We start from the raw sequence: 21824 nt of genomic DNA, 5'->3' as shown, positions 1-21824 counted from the left end.
TTATATGTATATATGGGATCCTGGGCACGAATTACAGATTTTTAAAGAAACATTTAGTAATAAAAATTGCATCCTTCCTGCCTTTCCTACAGCCTCTGGTATTTGCTTACAGTAGATTCAGTTACATTCTAAACTTGGCTCTAAAAATTTCTTCTAGGAACTTCCCCCCCTTTATGCTATTAGGTTTATCTTTAAAGTCATAGCTCCATGTTTAAATGTCAAACACAAACTTTTGAAAATAATCCATTAGAGCTCTGTAGAAGTCACATGAAGACTGTATTCTGTGCAAAACTTTCTTGTGGCACTGTTTTCTACACCATTTTTGGCTTGTACGATAGAAAATAAAAGCTTGTTTCATGTCTGTCTATTTTAGTATAACACCTTATGGGGCATGCATACTGATTATTTTATGGAAAGCACTCTCATCAGCCTGTCCATGAGGAAAATTAAGATTGTCTTGCTATGTTCCATGGAAATGGTCAAGGCTTTTCAAAAGAGAAAACAGAGAACAAAAGAATATGTCGGGCGTGCACACAACTGTGTTATTGGCAGGAAACGTGCTGACTCCTTTGTGAATGTGTGAATTCGTGAAGACCCTTATTTCAAAGAATTATCTTTTCCTATTAGTTGTTGAATGAAGGGTTTTTCTCATATATAAATAATTTCTAGTTCTGACAAATGTTGTTCGGTTATCTATAAAGTGAGCTTTCATAACATTTGTTTTGTCTGTTTCTAATGAAGGCTTGTTGCAGGAAGAATCTCAGTTGTGACATTGTATGGATGATGCCAGTGAAGTGATCAGAATTCCAGTATCTAGTGTGTTGTAGCCATAATGAGCTTCTAATTGAAGGCGACAGGCTGCTTTTTTTCCCCTTCTAGTTGGTCAGGCAAAATGTTAGATTTCATTCATTATTAACTCATTCCTTATCAGCAGAGGACTGGATTAATTTGTGGGGAACATAAATAATTTTTGCTTTGTGTCAATTTTAGAGATTGAAGTTCAGGCTTATATAAGATTCTCTCCCACCTGCAGCTGTTCCAATTGTATACATTTGTGTAACTACCATCATCATAATGATACACTAACATTTCTGTCACCCCAAAAGTTTCTCATGCCACTTTGTGCTCTATACCTTCCTTCTTTCCCTCTCTCTTGCAACACTGATTTGCTTCCTGTTATTATAGTTGTGGTTGGTTTTTTTTTTTTTTTTAACTTTTCGTAGGAGGGACTTATATAGTGTGTAGACATTTATATCTAGCCTCCCTACCCCCACAATCATGGTATTGAGATTCATTTTTGTTGTTTTATAGATAATTTGTTCTTTTTAAATGCTGAATACTTTTCATTGCATTAATATATAACTGTCCATTCACCTATTGATGGACATTTACTTGTTTCTAGGCTTTTTATTATGGATAATAAAATACCTAGTTGTGACATATGGAAAATGTAGGTTTAATTTTTTTACAAACTGGTAAACTATTTTTCAGAGTGACTGTACCATTTTGCATCTCCAGCAGTAATGTGTGAGAGCTTCATTAAGTTTGCATTCTTGCCATAACTTTGTACTACTAGTTTAAAAAATTTTAGTTATTCTGTTGGGTGTAGTGGTATCAGTGGTTTCAACTTGCATTTCCCTGATAATTAAATATGTTGAACATCTTTTCATGTACTTACTTGCTATCTGCATATCTTCTTTAATCAAGTATCTTTAAACATATTATGGCCATTAAAAATTGTATGCTTTTTGCTTCTACAACAGTTATAGAATTACGGCCATTTTATTTATTATGAACACCTTTATGTTTTATTTTTCATGCATGAAATTTATTTTAGAGCTAATGTAAGCTTAGCCCACATTATAATGTTATAACATTAATTTTAATGCTAACATTGAAATTAAACATTAAAACAGCATTGATACAGAAAATGAAAATATGACTTAATATGTACAAGAGAGTTAGCAGGAAAAACTTGATAAATAATTTTTTTCCAACTTTTATTTTAGGTTCTGGGGGTACGTGTTCAGGTTTGTTACATGAGTAAATTGCGTGTCACTGGAGTTCGGTGTACAGATTATTTTGTCACCCAGGTTCTGACCATAGTACCCGATGGGTAGTTTTTTGATCCTCACCCTACTTCCACCCTCCTCCTTCAAGTAGGCCCCGTGTCTGTTGTCCCTTTCTTTGTGTCCATGTGTATTCATTGTTTAGCTCCCACTTATAAGTGAGAGCATTCTGTATTTGGTTTTCGGTTCCTGCATTAATTTAATTCACTTAGGGTAATGGCCTCCAGTTGCATTCATGTTGCTGCAAAGAACATGATTTTGTTCTTTTTTTGTGCTGCATAGTATTCTGTGGTATATATGTACCACATTTTTTTTTTTTTTTGAGATAGAGTCTTGCTCCCGTCACGCAGACTGGAATGCAGTGGTGCGATCTCAGCTCACTGCACCCTCCACCTCCCGGGTTCAAGCAATTCTCCTTCCTCAGCCTCCTGAGTAGCTGGGATTACAGGTGTGCACGACCACGCCCAACTAATTTTTGTATTTATAGTAGAGACAGGTTTTCACCATGTTGGCCAGGCTGGTCTCAAACTCTTGACCTCAGGTGATCCACCTGCCTTGGCCTCCCAAAGTGCTGGGATTACAAGCATGAGCCACCACGTCCAGCCTATGTACCACATTTTAAAAATTCAGTCCGGCCGGGCGCGGTGGCTCAAGCCTGTAATCCCAGCACTTTGGGAGGCCGAGAAGGGCGGATCACGAGGTCAGGAGATCGAGACCATCCTGGCTAATACGGTGAAACCCCGTCTCTACTAAAAAATACAAAAATCTAGCTGGGCGAGGTGGCGGGCGCCTGTAGTTCCAGCTACTCAGGAGGCTGAGGCAGGAGAATGGTGTAAACCTGGGGGGCGGAGCTTGCAGTGAGCTGAGATCCGGCCACTGCGCTCCAGCCTGGGCGACAGAGCGAGACTCTGTCTCAAAAAAAAAAAAAAAAAAAAAAAAAATTCAGTCCTCTGTTGATGGGCATATAGGTTGATTCCATGAATTTGATACTGTGACTAGTGTTGCAAAGAACATACGAATGCATGTGTCTTTATGGTAGAATGATTGATATTCTTTTGGATATGTATCCAATAATGGGATTGTCCTGTGTCGAATGGTAATTCTAAGTTCTTGAGAAATCTCCAAACTGCTTTTCACGGTGGCTGAACTAATTTACATTCCCACCAGTGGTGTATAAGCATTACCGTTTCTCCACAACCTCACCAGCATCTATTATTTCTTGGCTTTTTAATAGCCATTCTGACTGGTGTGAGAAGGCATCTGATTGTGGTTTTGATTTGCACCACTCTAATGATTAGTGATGTTGAGCATATTTTTCATATACTTGTTGGCCATGTGTATGTCTTCTATTGAGAAGTGTCTGTTCATATCCTTTGCCCATTTTTTAAATGGGGTTGTTTCTTGCTTGTTGACTTATAGATTCTGTATATTAGACCTTTGTCAGATGCATAGTTCACAGATATTTTTCTGTCCTTCTGTAGGTTATCTGTTTGCTGTTGATAGTTTCTTGTGCTGTGCCAAAGCTCTTTAATTAAGTACCACTTGTCAATTTTAGTTGCAGTTGTTGGGATTGCTTTTGGAGTCTTCCTCATAAAATCTTTGCCAGGGCATGTGTCCAGAATAGTATTTCCTAGGTTTTTTTTTTTTCTAGAGTTTTTATAGCATTATGTTTTACATTTCAGTCTTTAATTCACCTTGAGCTGATTTTTGTATATGGTGGAAAGATTTTTGTATACAGAGCCCAGTTTCAGTCTTCTGCGTATGGTTTGCCAGTAATCCCACCACCATTTATTGAATGGGGAATTTTTTCCCTATTGCTTGTTATCATCAACTTTGTCAAATATTAGATGGTTGTAGGTGTGTGGCTTTATTTCTAGGTTCTCCAACCTATTCCATTGGTCTATGTGTCTGTTTTTGTATCAGTACCATGCTATTTTGGTTACTGTAGCCTTGTAGTATAGTTGAAGTCAAGTAGTGTAATGCCTCCAGCTGTGTTCTTTTTGCCTAGGATTGCTTTTACTATTCAGGCTGTTTTTTGGTCTCATATGAATTTTAGAATACTTTTTTTTTTCTAATTCTGTGAAAAATGCCATTGGTAGTTTGATAGGAATAGCATTGAAACTGTAAGTTGCTTTGGGTAGTATGGACATTTTAATGATATTGAGTCTTCTATCCATGAGCATGGAATGTTTTTCTATTTGCTTGTGTCATCTCTGACTTTTTTCAGCAGCATTTTATAATTCTCATTTTAGAGGTCTTTTACCTTTCTGGTTAGCAGTATTCCTAGGTATTGTATTCCTTTTATGGCTATTGTGAATGAGATTACTTTCTTGATTTGGCTCTCAGCTGGGATATTATCGGTGTATAGAGATGCTATTGATTTTTATACATTGATTTTATATCCTGAAACCTTGCTGGAGTTGTTTTACAAATCTAAGAGCCTTTGGACAGAGACTGAGAGTTTTCTAGGTATTGAATCATATCATCTGCGACTAGAGATAGTTTAACTTCCTGTCTTACTATTTGGATGCCTTTTATTTCTTTCTCTTGCCTGATTGCTCTGGCTGGGACTTCCAGAACTGTGTTGAATAGGATTGGAGAGTAGGCGTCTTTGTCTTGTTTCGGTTCTCAGGGGGAATGTTTCCAGTTTTTGCCTGTTTGGTATCATGTTGGCTGTGGGTTTGTCATAGATGGCTCTTATTATTTTGAGGTATGTTCCTTCAATATCTAGTTTGTTGAAGGTTTTTAACATGAAGGAATATTGAATTTTATTGGAAGTATATTCTGCATCCATTGAGATGATCCTTTTTTTTGTTTGTTTTTAGTTCTGCTTATGTGATGAATCGCATTTATTGTTTTGCATATGTTGAATCAAACTTGCATCCCAGGAATAAAGCTTACTTGATCATGGTGGATTAGCTTTTCTATGTGCTGCTGGATTTGATTTGCTAGTATTTTGTTGAGGAGCTTGCATCTGTGTTCGTTAGGGATATTTGCCTGAAGTTTTCTTTATTTGTTAATGTCTCTGCCAGGTTTTGGTATCAGAATGAGGCTGGCTTCGGCTGGGTACGGTGGCTCACGCCTGTAATCCCAGCACTTTGGGAGGCCAAGGCAGGCAGATCACAAGGTCAGGAGATTGAGACCATCCTGGCTAACATGGTGAAACCCCGTCTCTACTAAAAATACAAAAAATTAGCTGGGCGTGGTGGCGAGTGCCTGTAGTTCCAGCTACTCGGGAGGCTGAGGCAGGAGAGTGGTGTGAACCCGGGAGGCGGAGCTTGCAGTGAGCCAAGATTGTGCCACTGCACTCCAGCCTGGGAGACAGCAAGACTCTGTCTCAAAAAACAAACAAACAAACAAAAAAACAAAACAAAACAAAAAAACAGAATGAGACTGGCTTCATAGAATGAGTTAGGGGGAGTCCCTCATGCTCGACATTTTATAATAATTTCAGTAGGATTGGTACCAGCTTTTCTTTGTACCTCTGGTAAAATTTGGCTGTGAATTCATTTGATCCAGGGCTTTTTCTCATTGATAGGTTTTAAAAAATGACTGATTAAATTTTGGAATTCATTATTGGTGCATTGAGGGTTTTAATTTCTTCCTGATTCAATTTTGGGAGGTTGTTATGTTTCTAGAAATTTATCCATTTTTCCTATGTTTTCTAGTTTCTGTGCATAGAGGTGGTAAAAAAAAAATGTGTTGCATGCATCATCACTGTTGAGTCATAAGATTTTCTTTTCTTTTTTTTTTTTTGAGACAGGGTCTTACTCTGTTGCCCACGCTAGAGTGTAGCGGTATGATCAGAGCTCACTGCATCCTCAAATTGCTCCTGCCTCAGCCTTCCTACAGGTGCATGCAGAATTTAAAAAATATTTTGGACACAAACCCTTTCTCAGATATATGTTTTGCATATATTTTCTCATAATATGGCACTTGCTTTTTCCTTTTTAATTTCTGTCTGTTAAAGAGTAAAAGTTTCACATTTTGATAAATTGTGTTTTGTCAGTTATATCTATTTTCATGCATTCTTTTTTCTGTTTAAGAAATGGGTTACAAAGATTTTTCTCCTGTAGTTTGTCCTTGATGCATAGTTTTTGCTATTATATTTTTAGACTTATGATCCATTTTGAGTTTGTTTTTGGAGCAGTTTCATTTTTTTTAATATAGAAATCTGGTTCTTTTGACACCATTTGTTCCAAAAACGATCTTTTTTTTTTTTTTTTTTTTGAGACGGAGTCTTGCTGTGTTGCCCGGGCTGGAGTGCAGTGGCCGGATCTCAGCTCACTGCAAGCTCCGCCTCCCGGGTTCACGCCATTCTCCTGCCTCAGCCTCCGGAGTAGCTGGGACTACAGGCGCCCGCCACCTCGCCCGGCTATTTTTTGTATTTTTAGTAGAGACGGGGTTTCACCGTATTAGCCAGGATGGTCTCGATCTCCTGACCTCGTGATCCGCCCGTCTCGGCCTCCCAAAGTGCTGGGATTACAGGCTTGAGCCACCACACCCGGCCCAAAAACGATCTTTTTATCATTTAGTTAAATTGTACCTTTGATGAAAATCAGTTGGCCATACAAATGTGAGTTTATTTCTCGACTCACTATTCTGTTTCCTTGAAATATTTGTGTACGCCTATACCAGTACCATACTATCCTGATTATTGTAGCTTTATACATTTTATACATGTATATCATTTGTATACATCTGTACCTCAGAGATATTATATAATGTAGGTTCAGTTCAAGATGACCGCGATAAAACAGATTCCATAATAAAGCAAGTCACATGAATTTTTTGGTTTCCTAGTGCATATAAAAGTTATGTTTGGTTAGGCTCAGTGGCATATTCCTGTAATCCCAGCACTTTGGGGAGGTTTGCTTGAAGCCAGGAGTTTAAGACCAGCTTGGGCAACAAAGCAAGACACTGTCTAAAAAAATAAAACAAAATAAAAAGATTAGCTGAATGTGGTGATGCGTGCCTGTAGCCCCAGCTCCTCAGGATGCAGAGACCAGAGAATTGCTTGAGATCAGGAATCAGAGGCTACAGTGAATTCCATTTCAGGTGACAGAGTGAGGCCCTGTATCTGAAACAGAAACGAAACCAAAAAAGATATGTTTACACTATACTGTAGTCTCTTAAGGGTGTAATGGCATTATGTCCAAAAAAAAAAATCAATGTACATACCTTAATTAAAAAATACTTCATGACTAAAAAATGCTGATGATCTGATACTTCAATGAATCATAATCTTTTTGCTGATGGAGAGTCCTGGTTACCCCATACGGGGCTCTTTCCTGTTCTGTGTCATGAAACCAACACACCAAACTGAAATGAGTGTCAGGCAGTGCAGGCTCTATTCAGTAGTCTTGGAATTGGAGAAGTGGGAACTTAGGTTAACTTCTCAGCTCCTGAGAAACCTGGAAGTTACAGATATAGGGCATCTTTAATGAAGGATTTGGGCATTAAGAGCCAGGAGAGGAATGTGTTTTTCTTGGAAAGGGATGGAGATTTTCCTGGAATCAAGGAGCCACCTCTTTCCTATGCTTTCCTGGTCTCTTCTGGTCATTGTCACGGTGATTGTCAACTGTCATGGTGCTGATGGGAGTGTCACTTAGCATGGAAATTGGATTATAATGAAGCTAGAGGTTCCTCAGAGGTCGAGTAAGCTGCCATTGTGGATTTCATCAGCTTTAGCTAGTTTAGACCTAAGAAGAAACTTCTGACCACTGACATCCTGTTTCCTAAAAATAAATGGAGTTAAAGCTGACTAGGAATTTAGCCATATCACATAGGCATTGCATTGGCCAACAAAAATGGGGTAGAGATCCAACTAAGTCATTTAAGCACTGCAGTGGGTAGTATTAGGGCCTTGCTCTGGGTTAGGCTTTGGCTTAAGGGAATGTTGTGTTTAGTTTAATCTTCTGTCTAAACCACTAAAATTTTCTCCATATCGGCAATAAGCCTGTTTCACTTTCTTCTCATTCATGTGTTCACTGGAGTAGCACTTTTAATTTTTTCAAGAACTTTTTCTTTGTGTTCATGACTTGGTTATGTGGTGTAAGAGGTCTGGTTTTCTGCCTGTATCAGCTTTCAGTACGTGTTCCTTGCTAAGCTTAATCATTTCTAGCCTTTGATTTGAAATGAGAGATGTGCAACTCTTTATTTCAAATGAACACTTAGAGGCTATTGTAGGATTATTCATTGGTCTACTTTCAATATTGCTGTGTCTCAGTGATGAAGGAGGCCTGAGGAGAGGGAGAGAGTATAGGAGAACAGCTGGTAGGTGGAGCCTTCAGAACACACTCATTTATTGATTAAATTTACCATCTTCTATAGGTCCAGTTTGTGGTGCCCCAAAACAATTACAATAGTAACATCAAAGATCACTGATCACAGATCATTCTAACAGATACAATAATAAATGAAAGAGTTTGAAGTACTATGAGAATTACCAAAATGTGATGGAGAGATACCAGTTGAGCACGTGGTATTGTAAAAACAGCTTCAGTAGACTTGCTTGACACAGGGTTCCCACAAACCTTCAATTTGTAAAAAAAAAAAAAAAAAAAAAGCAACATCTGTAAAGCACAGCTCGTATGTAAGAATCATATTAATTTGCATAAAGATTTTAAAGTTAGCTTGTCATTGTCTTTAAAAAGGCCTGGTAGGATTTTGATTGTGAGTATTAAATATATAGATCAGTTTGGGGAGACTTGCCATCTTAAGAATATTGTAACTCCCAATCCAAGAACATGGTATTTACTATTATTTATTTAGGTCTTTGATTTATTTTATCTGCATGCTATAGTTTTTAGTATACAAATCTTGCGTGTATTTTGTTAGACTTACATAGAATTATTTCATATTTTCATGTGATTGCAAATACTTTCAGTTTCAAATTGTTCATTTCTATACAAATATGATTGTATATGTAGACCTTGAATTCTGCAACCTTGGTAAAGTTCTAGTAGCTTTTCAAAGAGATTCTTTGGGATTTTTTATGTAGATAATGTTATCTGTAAATAGATTATGTTATCTGTGATGTTTTATTTCTACCTTGACAATCTGGATGCTTTAGATTTATTTATCTGTACTTACTGCACTGGGTAAGAGTTCTTTTTTTTTTTTTTTTTTTTGAGACGGAGTCTCGCTCTGCCGCCCAGGCTGGAGTGCTGTGCCCAGATCTCAGCTCACTGCAAGCTCCGCCTCCCGGGTTCACGCCATTCTCCTGTCTCAGCCTCCCGAGTAGCTGGGACTATAGGCGCCCGCCACCTCGCCCGGCTAATTTTTTTGTATTTTTTAGTAGAGACGGGGTTTCACCGTGTTAGCCAGGATGGTCTCGATCTCCTGACCTCGTGATCCGCCCGTCTCGGCCTCCCAAAGTGCTGGGATTACAGGCTTGAGCCACCGCGCCCGGCCAAGATTTCTTATACAATGTTGAGTAGGAGTGATAAAAGCAGACAATTTTGCCTCATTCTTGACCTTATGGAGAAGGTGTTTATTCTTATATCTGTAGATTTTTTTATAGATGCACTTTATAAGGTAGAAGAAATTCTAATTATGGTTTGTTGAGTGTTTTTCTCTTGAAAAGGGTATTGCATTTTTATACCTAAAAATGCCATACTGCATCTTTCTAATATAATAATCATAGTGGTTTCCCCCCTTTTTTCTATGAATATGGTGAATTACATTAATAGATATTCTGTAGTAATCCAGCCTTTCATTCCTGCAGTAAAGTTCAACTGGTTTTGTATTGCTGGATTTTATTTGCTAATGTTTTTTTTTTTTTTTTTGAGACGGAGTTTTGCTCTTGTTACCCAGGCTGGAGTGCAATGATGCAATCTTGGCTCACCACAACCTCCGCCTCCCAGTTTCAAGTGATTCTCCTGTCTCAGCCTCCCAAGTAGCTGGGATTACAGGCATGCACCACCACCCCTGGCTAATTTTTGTATTTTTAGTAGAAACAGGGTTTCTCCATGTTGGTCAGGCTGGTCTTGAACTCCTGACTTCAGGTGATCCACCCACCTTGGCCTTCCAAAGTGCTGAGATTATAGGCGTGAGCCAGTGTGCCCAGCTATTTGCTAATATTTTCTTAATGAGTTTTGGGTGTATATTTATGAGACATATAGATATACAAGCATATGTTTTATTTTCTTGCAATGTATTTATTTAGTTTTTGGATATGTGCTACTGACATTGTAAAATAGGTTGGAAAGTGACTGTTCTACCTTATGAAAGAGTTTGTGTATGATAGGTATAATTTTTTGTTTGAATAATTGATAGAAATTACAGATGAAGGCATTTTTAAGGATTTTCTTTGCAAGAAGTTATGAATTCAATTTCTTTTTAGATCGTGGGCTATTCAAATTATCTTTATGTGTAGATTGGTTTTGGCACTCTACATTTTAAGGCATTTGTCTGTGTCATCAGAATATTTCCTATTTCCTTCATTATATTATTTGTTTGTTCCTTATTACTTTTTTGAACACTTTGACTAGAGTTATTGATTCTATTATCTTTAAAAATAACAAAGTTTTTGTCTTATTGATTTCCCCCCCTGCTTACTCATCTTATTTTATCGAATTCATGTTGCATTTTTATTTCCTTATTCCTTATTCCTTTATTTCCTTTTATTGAATTTAACTAGCTCCTTTTTAAAAACTTTCTTTAGTTGAAACATTGATTTCTCTATCTGTCCCTCTGTCTAAAACACAGTTTTTTCTTTATTGTACCTTTACAATAAGTCTTATTATGAGAAATAACTAAGATCAGAGCCGAACTGAAGGAGATAGAGACACAAAAAACCCTCCAAAAAATCAATGAATCCAGGAGTTGGTTTTTTGAAAAGATCAACAAAATTGACAGACCGCTAACAAGACTAATAAAGAAGAAAAGAGAGAGGAATCAAATAGACGCAATAAAAAATGATAAAGGGGATATCACCACTGACCCCGCAGAAATACAAACTACCATCAGAGAATACTATAAACGCCTCTATGCAAATCAACTAGAAAATCTAGAAGAAATGGATAATTTCCTGGACACTTACACTCTCCCAAGACTAAACCAGGAAGAAGTTGAATCCCTGAATAGACCAATAGCAGGCTCTGAAATTGAGGCAACAATTAATAGCCTACCCACCAAAAAAAGTCCAGGACCAGATGGATTCACAGCTGAATTCTACCAGAGGTACAAGGAGGAGCTGGTACCATTCCTTCTGAAACTATTCCAATCAATAGAAAAAGAGGGAATCCTCCCTAACTCATTTTATGAGGCCAACATCATCCTGATACCAAAGCCTGGCAGAGACACAACAAAAAAAGAGAATTTTAGACCAATATCCCTGATGGACATCGATGCAAAAATTCTCAATAAAATACTGGCAAACCGGATTCAGCAGCACATCAAAAAGCTTATCCACCATGATCAAGTGGGCTTCATCCCTGGGATGCAAGGCTGGTTCAACATTCGCAAATCAATAAACGTAATCCAGCATATAAACAGAACCAAAGACAAGAACCACATGATTATCTCAATAGATGCAGAAAAGGCTTTTGACAAAATTCAACAGCCCTTCATGCTAAAAACGCTCAATAAATTTGGTATTGATGGAACGTACCTCAAAATAATAAGAGCTATTTATGACAAACCCACAGCTAATATCATACTGAATGGGCAAAAACTGGAAAAATTCCCTTTGAAAACTGGCACAAGACAGGGATGCCCTCTCTCACCACTCTTATTCAACATAGTGTTGGAAGTTCTGGCTAGGGCAATCAGGCAAGAGAAAGAAATCAAGGGTATCCAGTTAGGAAAAGAAGAAGTCAAATTGTCCCTGTTTGCAGATGACATGATTGTATATTTAGAAAACCCCATTGTCTCATCCCAAAATCTCCTTAAGCTGATAAGCAACTTCAGCAAAGTCTCAGGATACAAAATTAATGTGCAAAAATCACAAGCATTCTTATACACCAGTAACAGACAAGCAGAGAGCCAAATCATGAATGAACTTCCATTCACAATTGCTTCAAAGAGAATAAAATACCTAGGAATCCAGCTTACAAGGGATGTAAAGGACCTCTTCAAGGAGAACTACCAACCACTGCTCAGTGAAATAAAAGAGGACACAAACAAATGGAAGAACATACCATGCTCATGGATAGGAAGAATCAATATCGTGAAAATGGCCATACTGCCCAAGGTGATTTATAGATTCAATGCCATCCCCATCAAGCTACCAATGACTTTCTTCACAGAATTGGAAAAAACGGCTTTAAAGTTCATATGGAACCAAAAAAGAGCCCGCATTGCCAAGACAATCCTAAGTCAAAAGGACAAAGCTGGAGGCATCACGCTACCTGACTTCAAACTATACTACAAGGCTACAGTAACCAAAACAGCATGGTACTGGTATCACAACAGAGATATAGACCAATGGAACAGAACAGAGTCCTCAGAAATAATACCACACATCTACAGCCATCTGATCTTTGACAAACCTGAGAGAAACAAGAAATGGGGAAAGGATTCCCTATTTAATAATGGTGCTGGGAAAATTGGCTAGCCATAAGTAGAAAGCTGAAACTGGATCCTTTCCTTACTCCTTATATGAAAATTAATTCAAGGTGGATTAGAGACTTAAATGTTAGACCTAATACCATAAAAACCCTAGAAGAAAATCTAGGTAGTACCATTCAGGACATAGGCATGGGCAAGGACTTCATGTCTAAAACACCAAAAGCAACGGCAGCAAAAGCCAAAATTGACACATGGGATCTAATTAAACTAAAGAGCTTCTGCACAGCAAAAGAAACTGCCATCAGAGTGAACAGGCAACCTACAGAATGGGAGAAAATTTTTGCAACCTACTCATCTGACAAAGGGCTAATATCCAGAATCTACAAAGAACTCAAACAAATATACAAGAAAAAAACAAACAACCCCATCAAAAAGTGGGCAAAGGATATGAACAGACATTTCTCAAAAGAAGACATTCATACAGCCAACAGACACATGAAAAAATGCTCATCATCACTTGCCATCAGAGAAATGCAAATCAAAACCACAATGAGATACCATCTCACACCAGTTAGAATGGCAATCATTAAGAAGTCAGGAAACAACAGGTGTTGGAGAGGATGTGGAGAAATAGGAACACTTTTACACTGTTGGTGGGATTGTAAACTAGTTCAACCATTATGGAAAACAGTATGGCAATTCCTCAAGGATCTAGAACTAGATGTACCATATGACCCAGCCATCCCACTACTGGGTATATACCCAAAGGATTATAAATTATTCTACTACAAAGACACATGCACACGTATGTTTATTGCGGCACTATTCACGGTGGCAAAGACTTGGAATCAACCCAAATGTCCATCTGTGACAGACTGGATTAAGAAAATGTGGCACATATACACCATGGAATACTATGCAGCCATAAAAAAGGATGAGTTTGCGTCCTGGAAACCATCATTCTTAGCAAACTATCACAAGAAGAGAAAACCAAACACCGCATGTTCTCACTCATAGGTGGGAACTGAACAATGAGATCACTTGGACTCGGGAAGGGGAACATCACACACTGGGACGTATCATGGGGAGGGGGGAGGAGGGAGGGATTGCATTGGGGAGTTATACATGATATAAATGATGAATTGATGGGTGCTGACGAGTTGATGGGTGCAGCACACCAACATGGCATAAGTATACATATGTAACAAACCTGCACGTTATGCACATGTACCCTAGAACTTAAAGTATAATAAAAAAAATTAAAAAGAAAAAAAGTCTTATTATGTGGAATGCATTTCCATATACATTCTAGAATGAGATCTCATTTCTGGTGTATTTTTAATGAGGTTTTAAACTATCAATTTAGAGAGTCTTTTAGGCCATGTTATTTTCTTTTACATAGGTGTTTTTGTGTTTGTTTTTGAGATGATTTCCCTCTGTTGCCCAGGCTGGAGTGCAGTGGCACATTCTTGGCTCACTGCAACTCCTCCTCCCAGGTTCAAGCAATTCTCCTGCTTCAGCCTCCCAAGTAGCTGGGATTACAGGTGCTTGCCACCATGCCTGGATAATTTTTGTATTTCTAGTAGAGATGGGGTGTCACTGTGTTGGCCAGGCTGGTCTGAAACTCCTGACCTCAAGTGATCTACCCACCTTGGCCTCCTAAGGTGCTGGGGTTACAGGTGTGAGCCACCATACCCGGCCTACATAGGTTTTTTAAAAACCATTTTATTCTTTCTTGTGTAAATATATTATGAATCTTTCCTTAGATTTGTTCCAAGATAGTCAATGGTTTTGATATTTAATGTCATTTTATATGATTTTAAAATATTTTTTACTAATTGTTCTCAATTTATAAAATACCTGATGTTTGTATATTATGCTTTTATCTAGTGACCTTGCTAAATCCATATATTCTAACAGTTGGATTTTATTGTGAATTGGCCTCTGTGTGTGTGTGCACAGATGATATATATTTCTATGTACAGATTGGTGTTTTTTGCTTTTATACAATCAAGTTTTTAGCAAACAATGACAGCTTTATTTCTTCCTTGTAATAATTACTTTTCTTGGCTTATACATAAGACCTTCCATACTGTGTTGAATAGAAGTTATGATAAATAGCATTTTTTCCTACATCCTGATTTTAGGGTCAAACCTTTTCATATTTTATGGGTGTTTGCTAGTTTTTGTTCATTAGTTTTAAGGTTGGTACCCTTTATCATATTAAGGAAATGTTTCTTATCATGAATAGGCTTTGAAGTTTATTAGATTATTTTCTGTATCTGTTGGTATAATCGTGTCATTTTTCTTTCTTTCTTTCTTTTTTTTTTTTTTTTTTGAGATGGATTCTTGGTCTGTCGCCCAGGCTGGAGTGTAGTGGTGCGATCTTGGCTCACTGCAATCTCTGCCTCCTATGTTCAAGCGATTCTCCTGCCTCAGCCTCCCGAGTAGCTGGGACTACAGGCACGTGCCACCACACCTGCCTAATTTTTGTGTTTTTTTAGTGGGGACAGGGTTTCACCATATTGGTCAGGCTGGTCTCAAGCTCCTGACCTCGTGATCCACCCGCCTCGGCCTCCCAAAGTGCTGGGATTACAGGCATGAGCAACTGCGCTGGCCTAATCATATCACTTTTCTTTTGTGTAGTACTAATTTGGTGAGTGATATTTTTTTCTTCGCCAAATTTTGCATTCCTAAGTTGACATAGAATAAGGGATGTATTATGATCATTTTTGGGATAAGTTTTGAATCAGTTTACTAATATCTTGTTAATCAGAAATTTGAATATTATGTTAATGAGAAAGTATAGAGATTGTTGGTCTTTCTTCTTTAAAAAAAAATGACATTTTTCTTTCTTTTTTCTTTTTTAGCACAAGCCCACCGTACTGTTGTGTGGATCTGTATTCACTTCGTACTGGGGAGATGGTCAAGTCCATTCAATTTAAGACCCCTATTTATGATCTCCATTGCAATAAACGGTAAGGATATTTTCATGTGTCTTGTGTAAAATAAGAAACATGCTCTCCTGGGCGTGGAGAACTCTACCGATTTCAGTGACTAATTCAGGTTTATTTTAAAAAATCTCAAGGAAACACTTTCTGAATTCTGTTCAGTGGAATAGCTCTAAGATTTCTTGATGAATATATTGAGACTTCTAGTCTTGATCCATTAGGGAATTGTAAATTCAGTTTAGTGGGGCATAGTGAGCATTTGTAAAACAAAATGAAAACGAATAGAAAGTATCTGAGCAAACTTAAAAATGTTAAGTATTGTTTTGAGAAATCTTTTAATGTAGCTTTTTATATGTATTTTATGTATGCTGATTTATGATGTGAAATATAGTTTTGTTGTGAGAACCCACCAAAATTTTTGAAAAGCATGTTCCTGAACTATAAAAAAAAGTTTAAAAATATTTTTATTCCTTCACACTTCACAGTGGAGCTAAAATAGGGACTAGACTAATTTGTATCCTTTAAAATTTATTTCATTTAATTGCTGGAAAAGTATTCAGATCTATCTTGAACTTCTATGTGACCTCTATTGCTAATGACAAATTAATCACAGAACATTAGAGGAGAAAGGAACCTTAGGAATCTTCTATCACCCAGCACTTTCCTTTTCCATTTAAGCAAACTGAAGCCCTGGGATGGTGAATATCTTGATCAGTAGCTCTTACGTGCCTTGTATGAATCTTCTATGCCATCAAAAAGCTAAGCACATGAAATATAGAAAATAAACTGTTTTCTGCCATTTCAGTAAATTTAAGTGAAGCAAAAGACTCACAGGTTAGATTTTAAAGAGATGTTTTGAAAATTGACTCAGTAAGGTTGAATGTAGAAGGGAGGGCAAAGACATATTTAACAAATACAAATAAAAGGCAGATGGGTTTTCATACTAATAAGAGAAATATTTGAATTCAAGTAGAGAAAGATGAAAATTATAGGACGCAGGAAAAATGCCCAATATATTATTGCTAGAAGGATGATTGTCCCATGACACATCAAGTTGGTCAGAAGGGTATAGAAGTGTTAAACAACTTTATTGAATGAGTAGATCCTGCAGACATATTTAACCCTGAACTGTCCTTTGTGCTGTCACAAACTTGATTACATTTTATTTGGTCAAAAAATAATGTGAACACATACAAAAAGTACAGAGAAGATTCTTAGACCACAGCTTCCCTGTATTTCAATTACATAGATATATTAGAAATCAAAAAACATCACAAAACTCTTTCTCTTATTTGCTTTCCTCTTTAATTTAAAATGTTTGCTCCATTTTAAAGAGGAAATCAAAACTGTAATTTTATATCATCTGAGAATTAATAGCAAGATGTAGTTGCTCAGTTGCTTAGGTACTTTATTTAAAAGTTTCAGGTCCCCCACAGATAAGTGTAGTCACCTATATCTGAATTGTTCCTCATTCTCCAAAAAACATATGTATCAATAAATGGAGCATGTAAAATCACCTGTAGCCCATGCTTAATTCATATAACTGCACAAGAGTGAATACTACAACTAGAAATTTTAAATTTGAGGATGGTAGAGCTTATTCAGGAGTCCTTGCAAGAGGTGATATGGCAGAGTGTATGATGTGGCAGAAAGGAGACTATGTTGGGAATTTATTGGTGCAGAAGGGACATAAGTAAACTATGGTTCACTCCCAGAAGCATAGGCGGTGTTAGAGACCTAGTAGTTTAAAGCACTAAGGGATCAAAAGGGTCTGGGGAAGTGTGCAGGAACAGATGTATCCTTGAAAATTCCTTCTGGCAGTATGGCAGGCAATTTTAAGGTTAGTAAGTCTTCAAATAAATAAATGTAATAAAGAGAAGATATGATGTAAGCCTTACTGAAACAAGGTAGCAACACTGATTCAGAACATTTACCGCTTCCCCATTATAACCCCCAATAAAACAGTAATTTATAAGGTCTGATGCTAATGAAAAGATAGATAAGTGTACCAATGCAACAGAATAGAATCTCAGATTAGACACACACAACCCTCTTTGGACATGTGACTTATAAAGTTTCCACTGCAGGTAAGTTTTTTCAAAAATTATTGCTCCAGCACTCAGATATTGATACAGAAAAAGCTCAAGTCTTGACTCCTAAACAAAAAACAATGCCATGTGAATTCTAACTCTAACCATGAAAGATAATACCATTTATTTGTAGGAACATTTTTAATTTCAAATTCAATTTATTTTATATTTATAAGTCTGTTAAGATTTTAAAGTTCTTTCTAGCACAAGTTTTGATAATTTGTCTTGATAATTTGTCCATTCATTTTGATAATTTATCAATAGTTTTGACAATGGTCTTTCCAGTCATTTGTCCGTTAAGTTTTCTAATTTATTGGAATTAAGTTGTTTGTAACATTGTAATAAATTCCTTAATTTGTTTGTAACAAATTAAGTTGTTTGTAAATTCCTACATTGTTAGTTTAATGACTGTAGGATATCTAGTGATGTCGGTAATTTGTGAATTCTATTTTCTTTTCTTTTTTGGGGGTTGGGAGGACCGGATCTCACTCTGTCACCCAGGCTGGAGTGCAGTGGCACCATCACGGCTAACTGCATCCTTAAACTCCCAAGCTCAAGCAGTCCTCTTGCCTCAGCCTTCCTGTATCTGGAACTGCAGGCATGTGCCACTGTGCCTGGCTAATTTTTTTTAACATTTTTTTTTTGTAGAGACAAGGCCCCACTATGTTGTCCAGGCTGGTCTAGAACTCCTGAGTTCAGGTGGTCCTCCTTTCTTGGCCTCCCAAATGGCTGGGATTAGAGGCATGAGCCACTGTGCCCAGTTTCTCTGTTTTCTTGATCAGTCTACCTAGATATTTGGTTTTATTTCTAGCTGTAGATTTGTTTATAGGAAAGTAGTGTGAGGTGTGTGTTGATTAGCAAGTTCAGCAGTTTATTTTCCAGTTTGCCAATGGTTGTTTTTTTTTTTTCCATAACCGGGCATTGTATTTAGTGAAGTCAATATGAAGACGATTATGTATTTCCTTTTCAATTTGTTAAAAGAATAAATTATGTTGGATGATTTCCCAGTGTTAAACCATTCTTACATCCTGGGTTTCACCCTAGGGGTAATTATCTATAATCCTTTTTATATATTCCTGGATTTAATTTTTGCATCTATGTTCATGAGGGAGATTCATGTATATTTTCTTTTTCTTGTTATGCCTTGTCTGTTGTTTTGTTTCAATCATTAGACACTTAGGAAGGTATTTCTTTTTTTGGAATTTTCTATGATGATTTGTATAGGATTGTTATTATATTTTTCTTAAATCTTTTGAGTTTCTGTTATTGGATTCATATACATTTATGGTTATTATGACCCTTTATGAACCATCCTTTGTTAATATTGATGTTCTTAATGTTTGTCTGATAATAATATATCCATTTCAGCTTTTTTGTTACTATACGTATGGTACGTATTTTTCCATTTTTCAGTTTTAAGCTAGTTGTGTGTTTGAATTCGTTGGTGTAGACATAATATAGTATCATTATCCAGTCTGACAGTTTCTAGTTTTAAATATTCTGTTTATAAATTATGAGAAGGAATGAGATTATTATGTGCGTGTGTGTATATATGTGTATATATATGTGTGAATATAATATGTGCATGTGTATGTGTGTATATACACTTAAATATAGTATGTGTATATCTATATGTATATACACACGTACACACACACCCCATATCTATCTGTATGTATATATCTGTATGTATATACATACACATGCACCCCATATCTGTCTGTATGTATATATCTGTATGTATATACACACACACCCCATATCTATCTGTATGTATATATCTGTATGTATATATACACCCATACACATACACCCCATATATATCTGTATGTATATACACACATACACCCCATATATATCTGTATGTATATATCTGTATGTATAGACACACATACACACCCCATATATATCTGTATGTGTATATCTGTATGTATATATACACACACCCCATATATATCTGTATGTATATACCTGTATGTAATAAACACATACACACCCACCACATATATGTCTGTATGTATATACCTGTATGTATATGCACACACACCCCATATATGTCTGTATGTATATATCTGTATATACACACACACACCCCATATATATCTGTATGTATGTGTCTATGTATATACACACATACACACCTCATATATATCTGTATGTATACATCTGTATGTATATACACCTACCCCATATATATCTGTATGTATATATCTTTATGTATATACACACATACACACACACGCCCCATAAATACTTTCTCTTTGGTTCCATTGACTCTTAATAGTGGTGCATATTTTTTTGTGTGTGTTCCATTATTTGATATTTTCTGTCAAACACTGTGTATAAAGGAATAGTACAGATGCTGATAATTAATATTTAAACATGGAAATGCCTTTTCTTCTATCAGGGCATTAAATGGGTATTAAGTTGATATAATATGTAGATGAGGTGGTTTGAGGCTTTAGTATAGTAACAGAACAGAAATGGAATTTACAATTGAGTAATTCTAAAATTTCATATTATCTCCTTTATAAGGATATTGTCTCTATCTTTTTGTATATTCAGAGTACACATACACATGTATAGCAAATTGTCATTTATTAATAACAAACAACCCAGTAAAATATATATAGAAAAGTTTTTAACAGGCCCAACTAGAAAAAAAAAAAATCACAAGGATCTAACAGTAGCCATTCATTAGAATTATTCTGCATCAGTAAATGAAATTGTTGTTTTTAAAGATGAATAAAATTAATAAAGCATGCATATGAAATAATACATTTTCCTTTTTTTCTACTCATATTAGCATCTGTTGCTCAGATTTACCAGCCTCCAGTTTTGAAAAATAAGCTATTAGTTTGTTAGATATTTAGTAACAATTATAACCTTTATTTGATTTTTTGAGGTAAATATTAAGCTTGGCTATTTATATTAATATCCTGGAAGGAATAGCACAACATAAAGTAGTGGCTTTTGATGTATTTTAGGAATTTTGCTTTAAAAAATTGTTTATAACTAAATTATTTTCTAATTATTTATAAATCCTGGGCATTGAGAAAAATACTGCTTTTACAGATTCTTAGTAAAATTTACTATATTGAGTCAATCAGAAATAACTTATTTATGAGTAGCAGTTGTCTTAGATTTATATGTGTTGGGAAATTCATCTGCCATTTCAACTTAAAGTGATAGGTTACATAAATCCATTTTATCTTTAATACCATGACTAAAACATCACTGGAAAAACACTTTTAGTAGATAGCCAACAATGTATTATCTCCTCCATTCTTTTTTTTTTTTTTTTTCCGTTTCCTTTTGAGACAGCATCTCACTATGTTGCCTAGGCTGGTCTCAATCTCCTGGGCTCAAGTGATTCTCCTGCCTCATCCTCTTGAGTAGCTGGGATCACAGATGTGCAACACTGTGCTGGGCTTGATCTTATCCATCTTTAATGTAGACTTACTCGACTCAAAAATAAATGAAAACAAAACTTTATTTTATGTATTTGTATTTTTAGAGATGAGATCTTGCTGTTGCCTAGGCTGGAGTGCAGTGGCGCGATCATAGCTCCCTGCAGCCTTGACCTCCTGGGCTCAAGTGATCCTCCTGCCTCAGCCTCCTGAGTAGCTAGGACTACAGGCTCATACCACCACACCTGGCTAATTTATTTTTATTATTTCTTATAGAGATAGGGTCTTCCTATGTTGCCCAGGCTGGTCTCGACCTCCTGGGCTCAAGTGATCCTTCTGCCTTGGCCTCCAGGAATGTTGGGATTGTAGGCATGAGCCACCATGCCTGGCCAAAGCAAAACTTTATTAAAAGACAAACATTTTTTGAGGTGGTAGTTTTTTCTTCCATCACTTTTCTTCTAGTCATCTCTATCTTACTTATATATAGGATTTTGTGGTTTATATTTTTACACATTTTAAGAGGCAGAAGTTTCTAGCCTAAATATTATAGGAAGTGTTTAATTTTAAAATTGTATTAGTAGGCACTTGTTTTCATCTAGATGATATAATGCATTTCTGATTCCACTTACAGAATTTCACATTCACTTTTTTCTTTCTTTTTTTTCCCCCTCTAATTTTAGGATCCTCGTCGTAGTCTTGCAGGAGAAAATTGCTGCCTTTGATAGCTGTACTTTCACGAAGAAATTCTTTGTCACAAGTATGTACCAATTTTTTTTCCCTTCTTATGCC

The 21824-nt window shown here is 36.4% G+C and overlaps 1 protein-coding gene across 13 annotated transcripts in view; it reads left to right on the top strand.

Moving 5' to 3' along the window:
• The window catches only part of BCAS3 (BCAS3 microtubule associated cell migration factor), a 736060-nt gene that overhangs the window by 185611 nt on the left and 528625 nt on the right, over window positions 1-21824 (top strand). For all 13 annotated transcript variants that reach the window (XM_033183763.1, XM_033183759.1, XM_033183754.1 and 10 more), the window contains 2 exons: window positions 15455-15562; window positions 21716-21792. In XM_033183763.1, coding sequence (XP_033039654.1) covers window positions 15455-15562; window positions 21716-21792 — 185 coding nt within the window. The remainder of the gene's footprint in view (window positions 1-15454; window positions 15563-21715; window positions 21793-21824) is intronic.

Source organism: Trachypithecus francoisi, unplaced genomic scaffold (assembly GCF_009764315.1).
Source record: "Trachypithecus francoisi isolate TF-2019V2 unplaced genomic scaffold, Tfra_2.0 Lachesis_group20, whole genome shotgun sequence".
NCBI classification, from domain to species: domain Eukaryota; kingdom Metazoa; phylum Chordata; class Mammalia; order Primates; family Cercopithecidae; genus Trachypithecus; species Trachypithecus francoisi.
The sequence above is the reverse complement of the archived record's forward strand: the minus strand, read 5'-3'. Positions and strand labels throughout refer to the sequence as shown.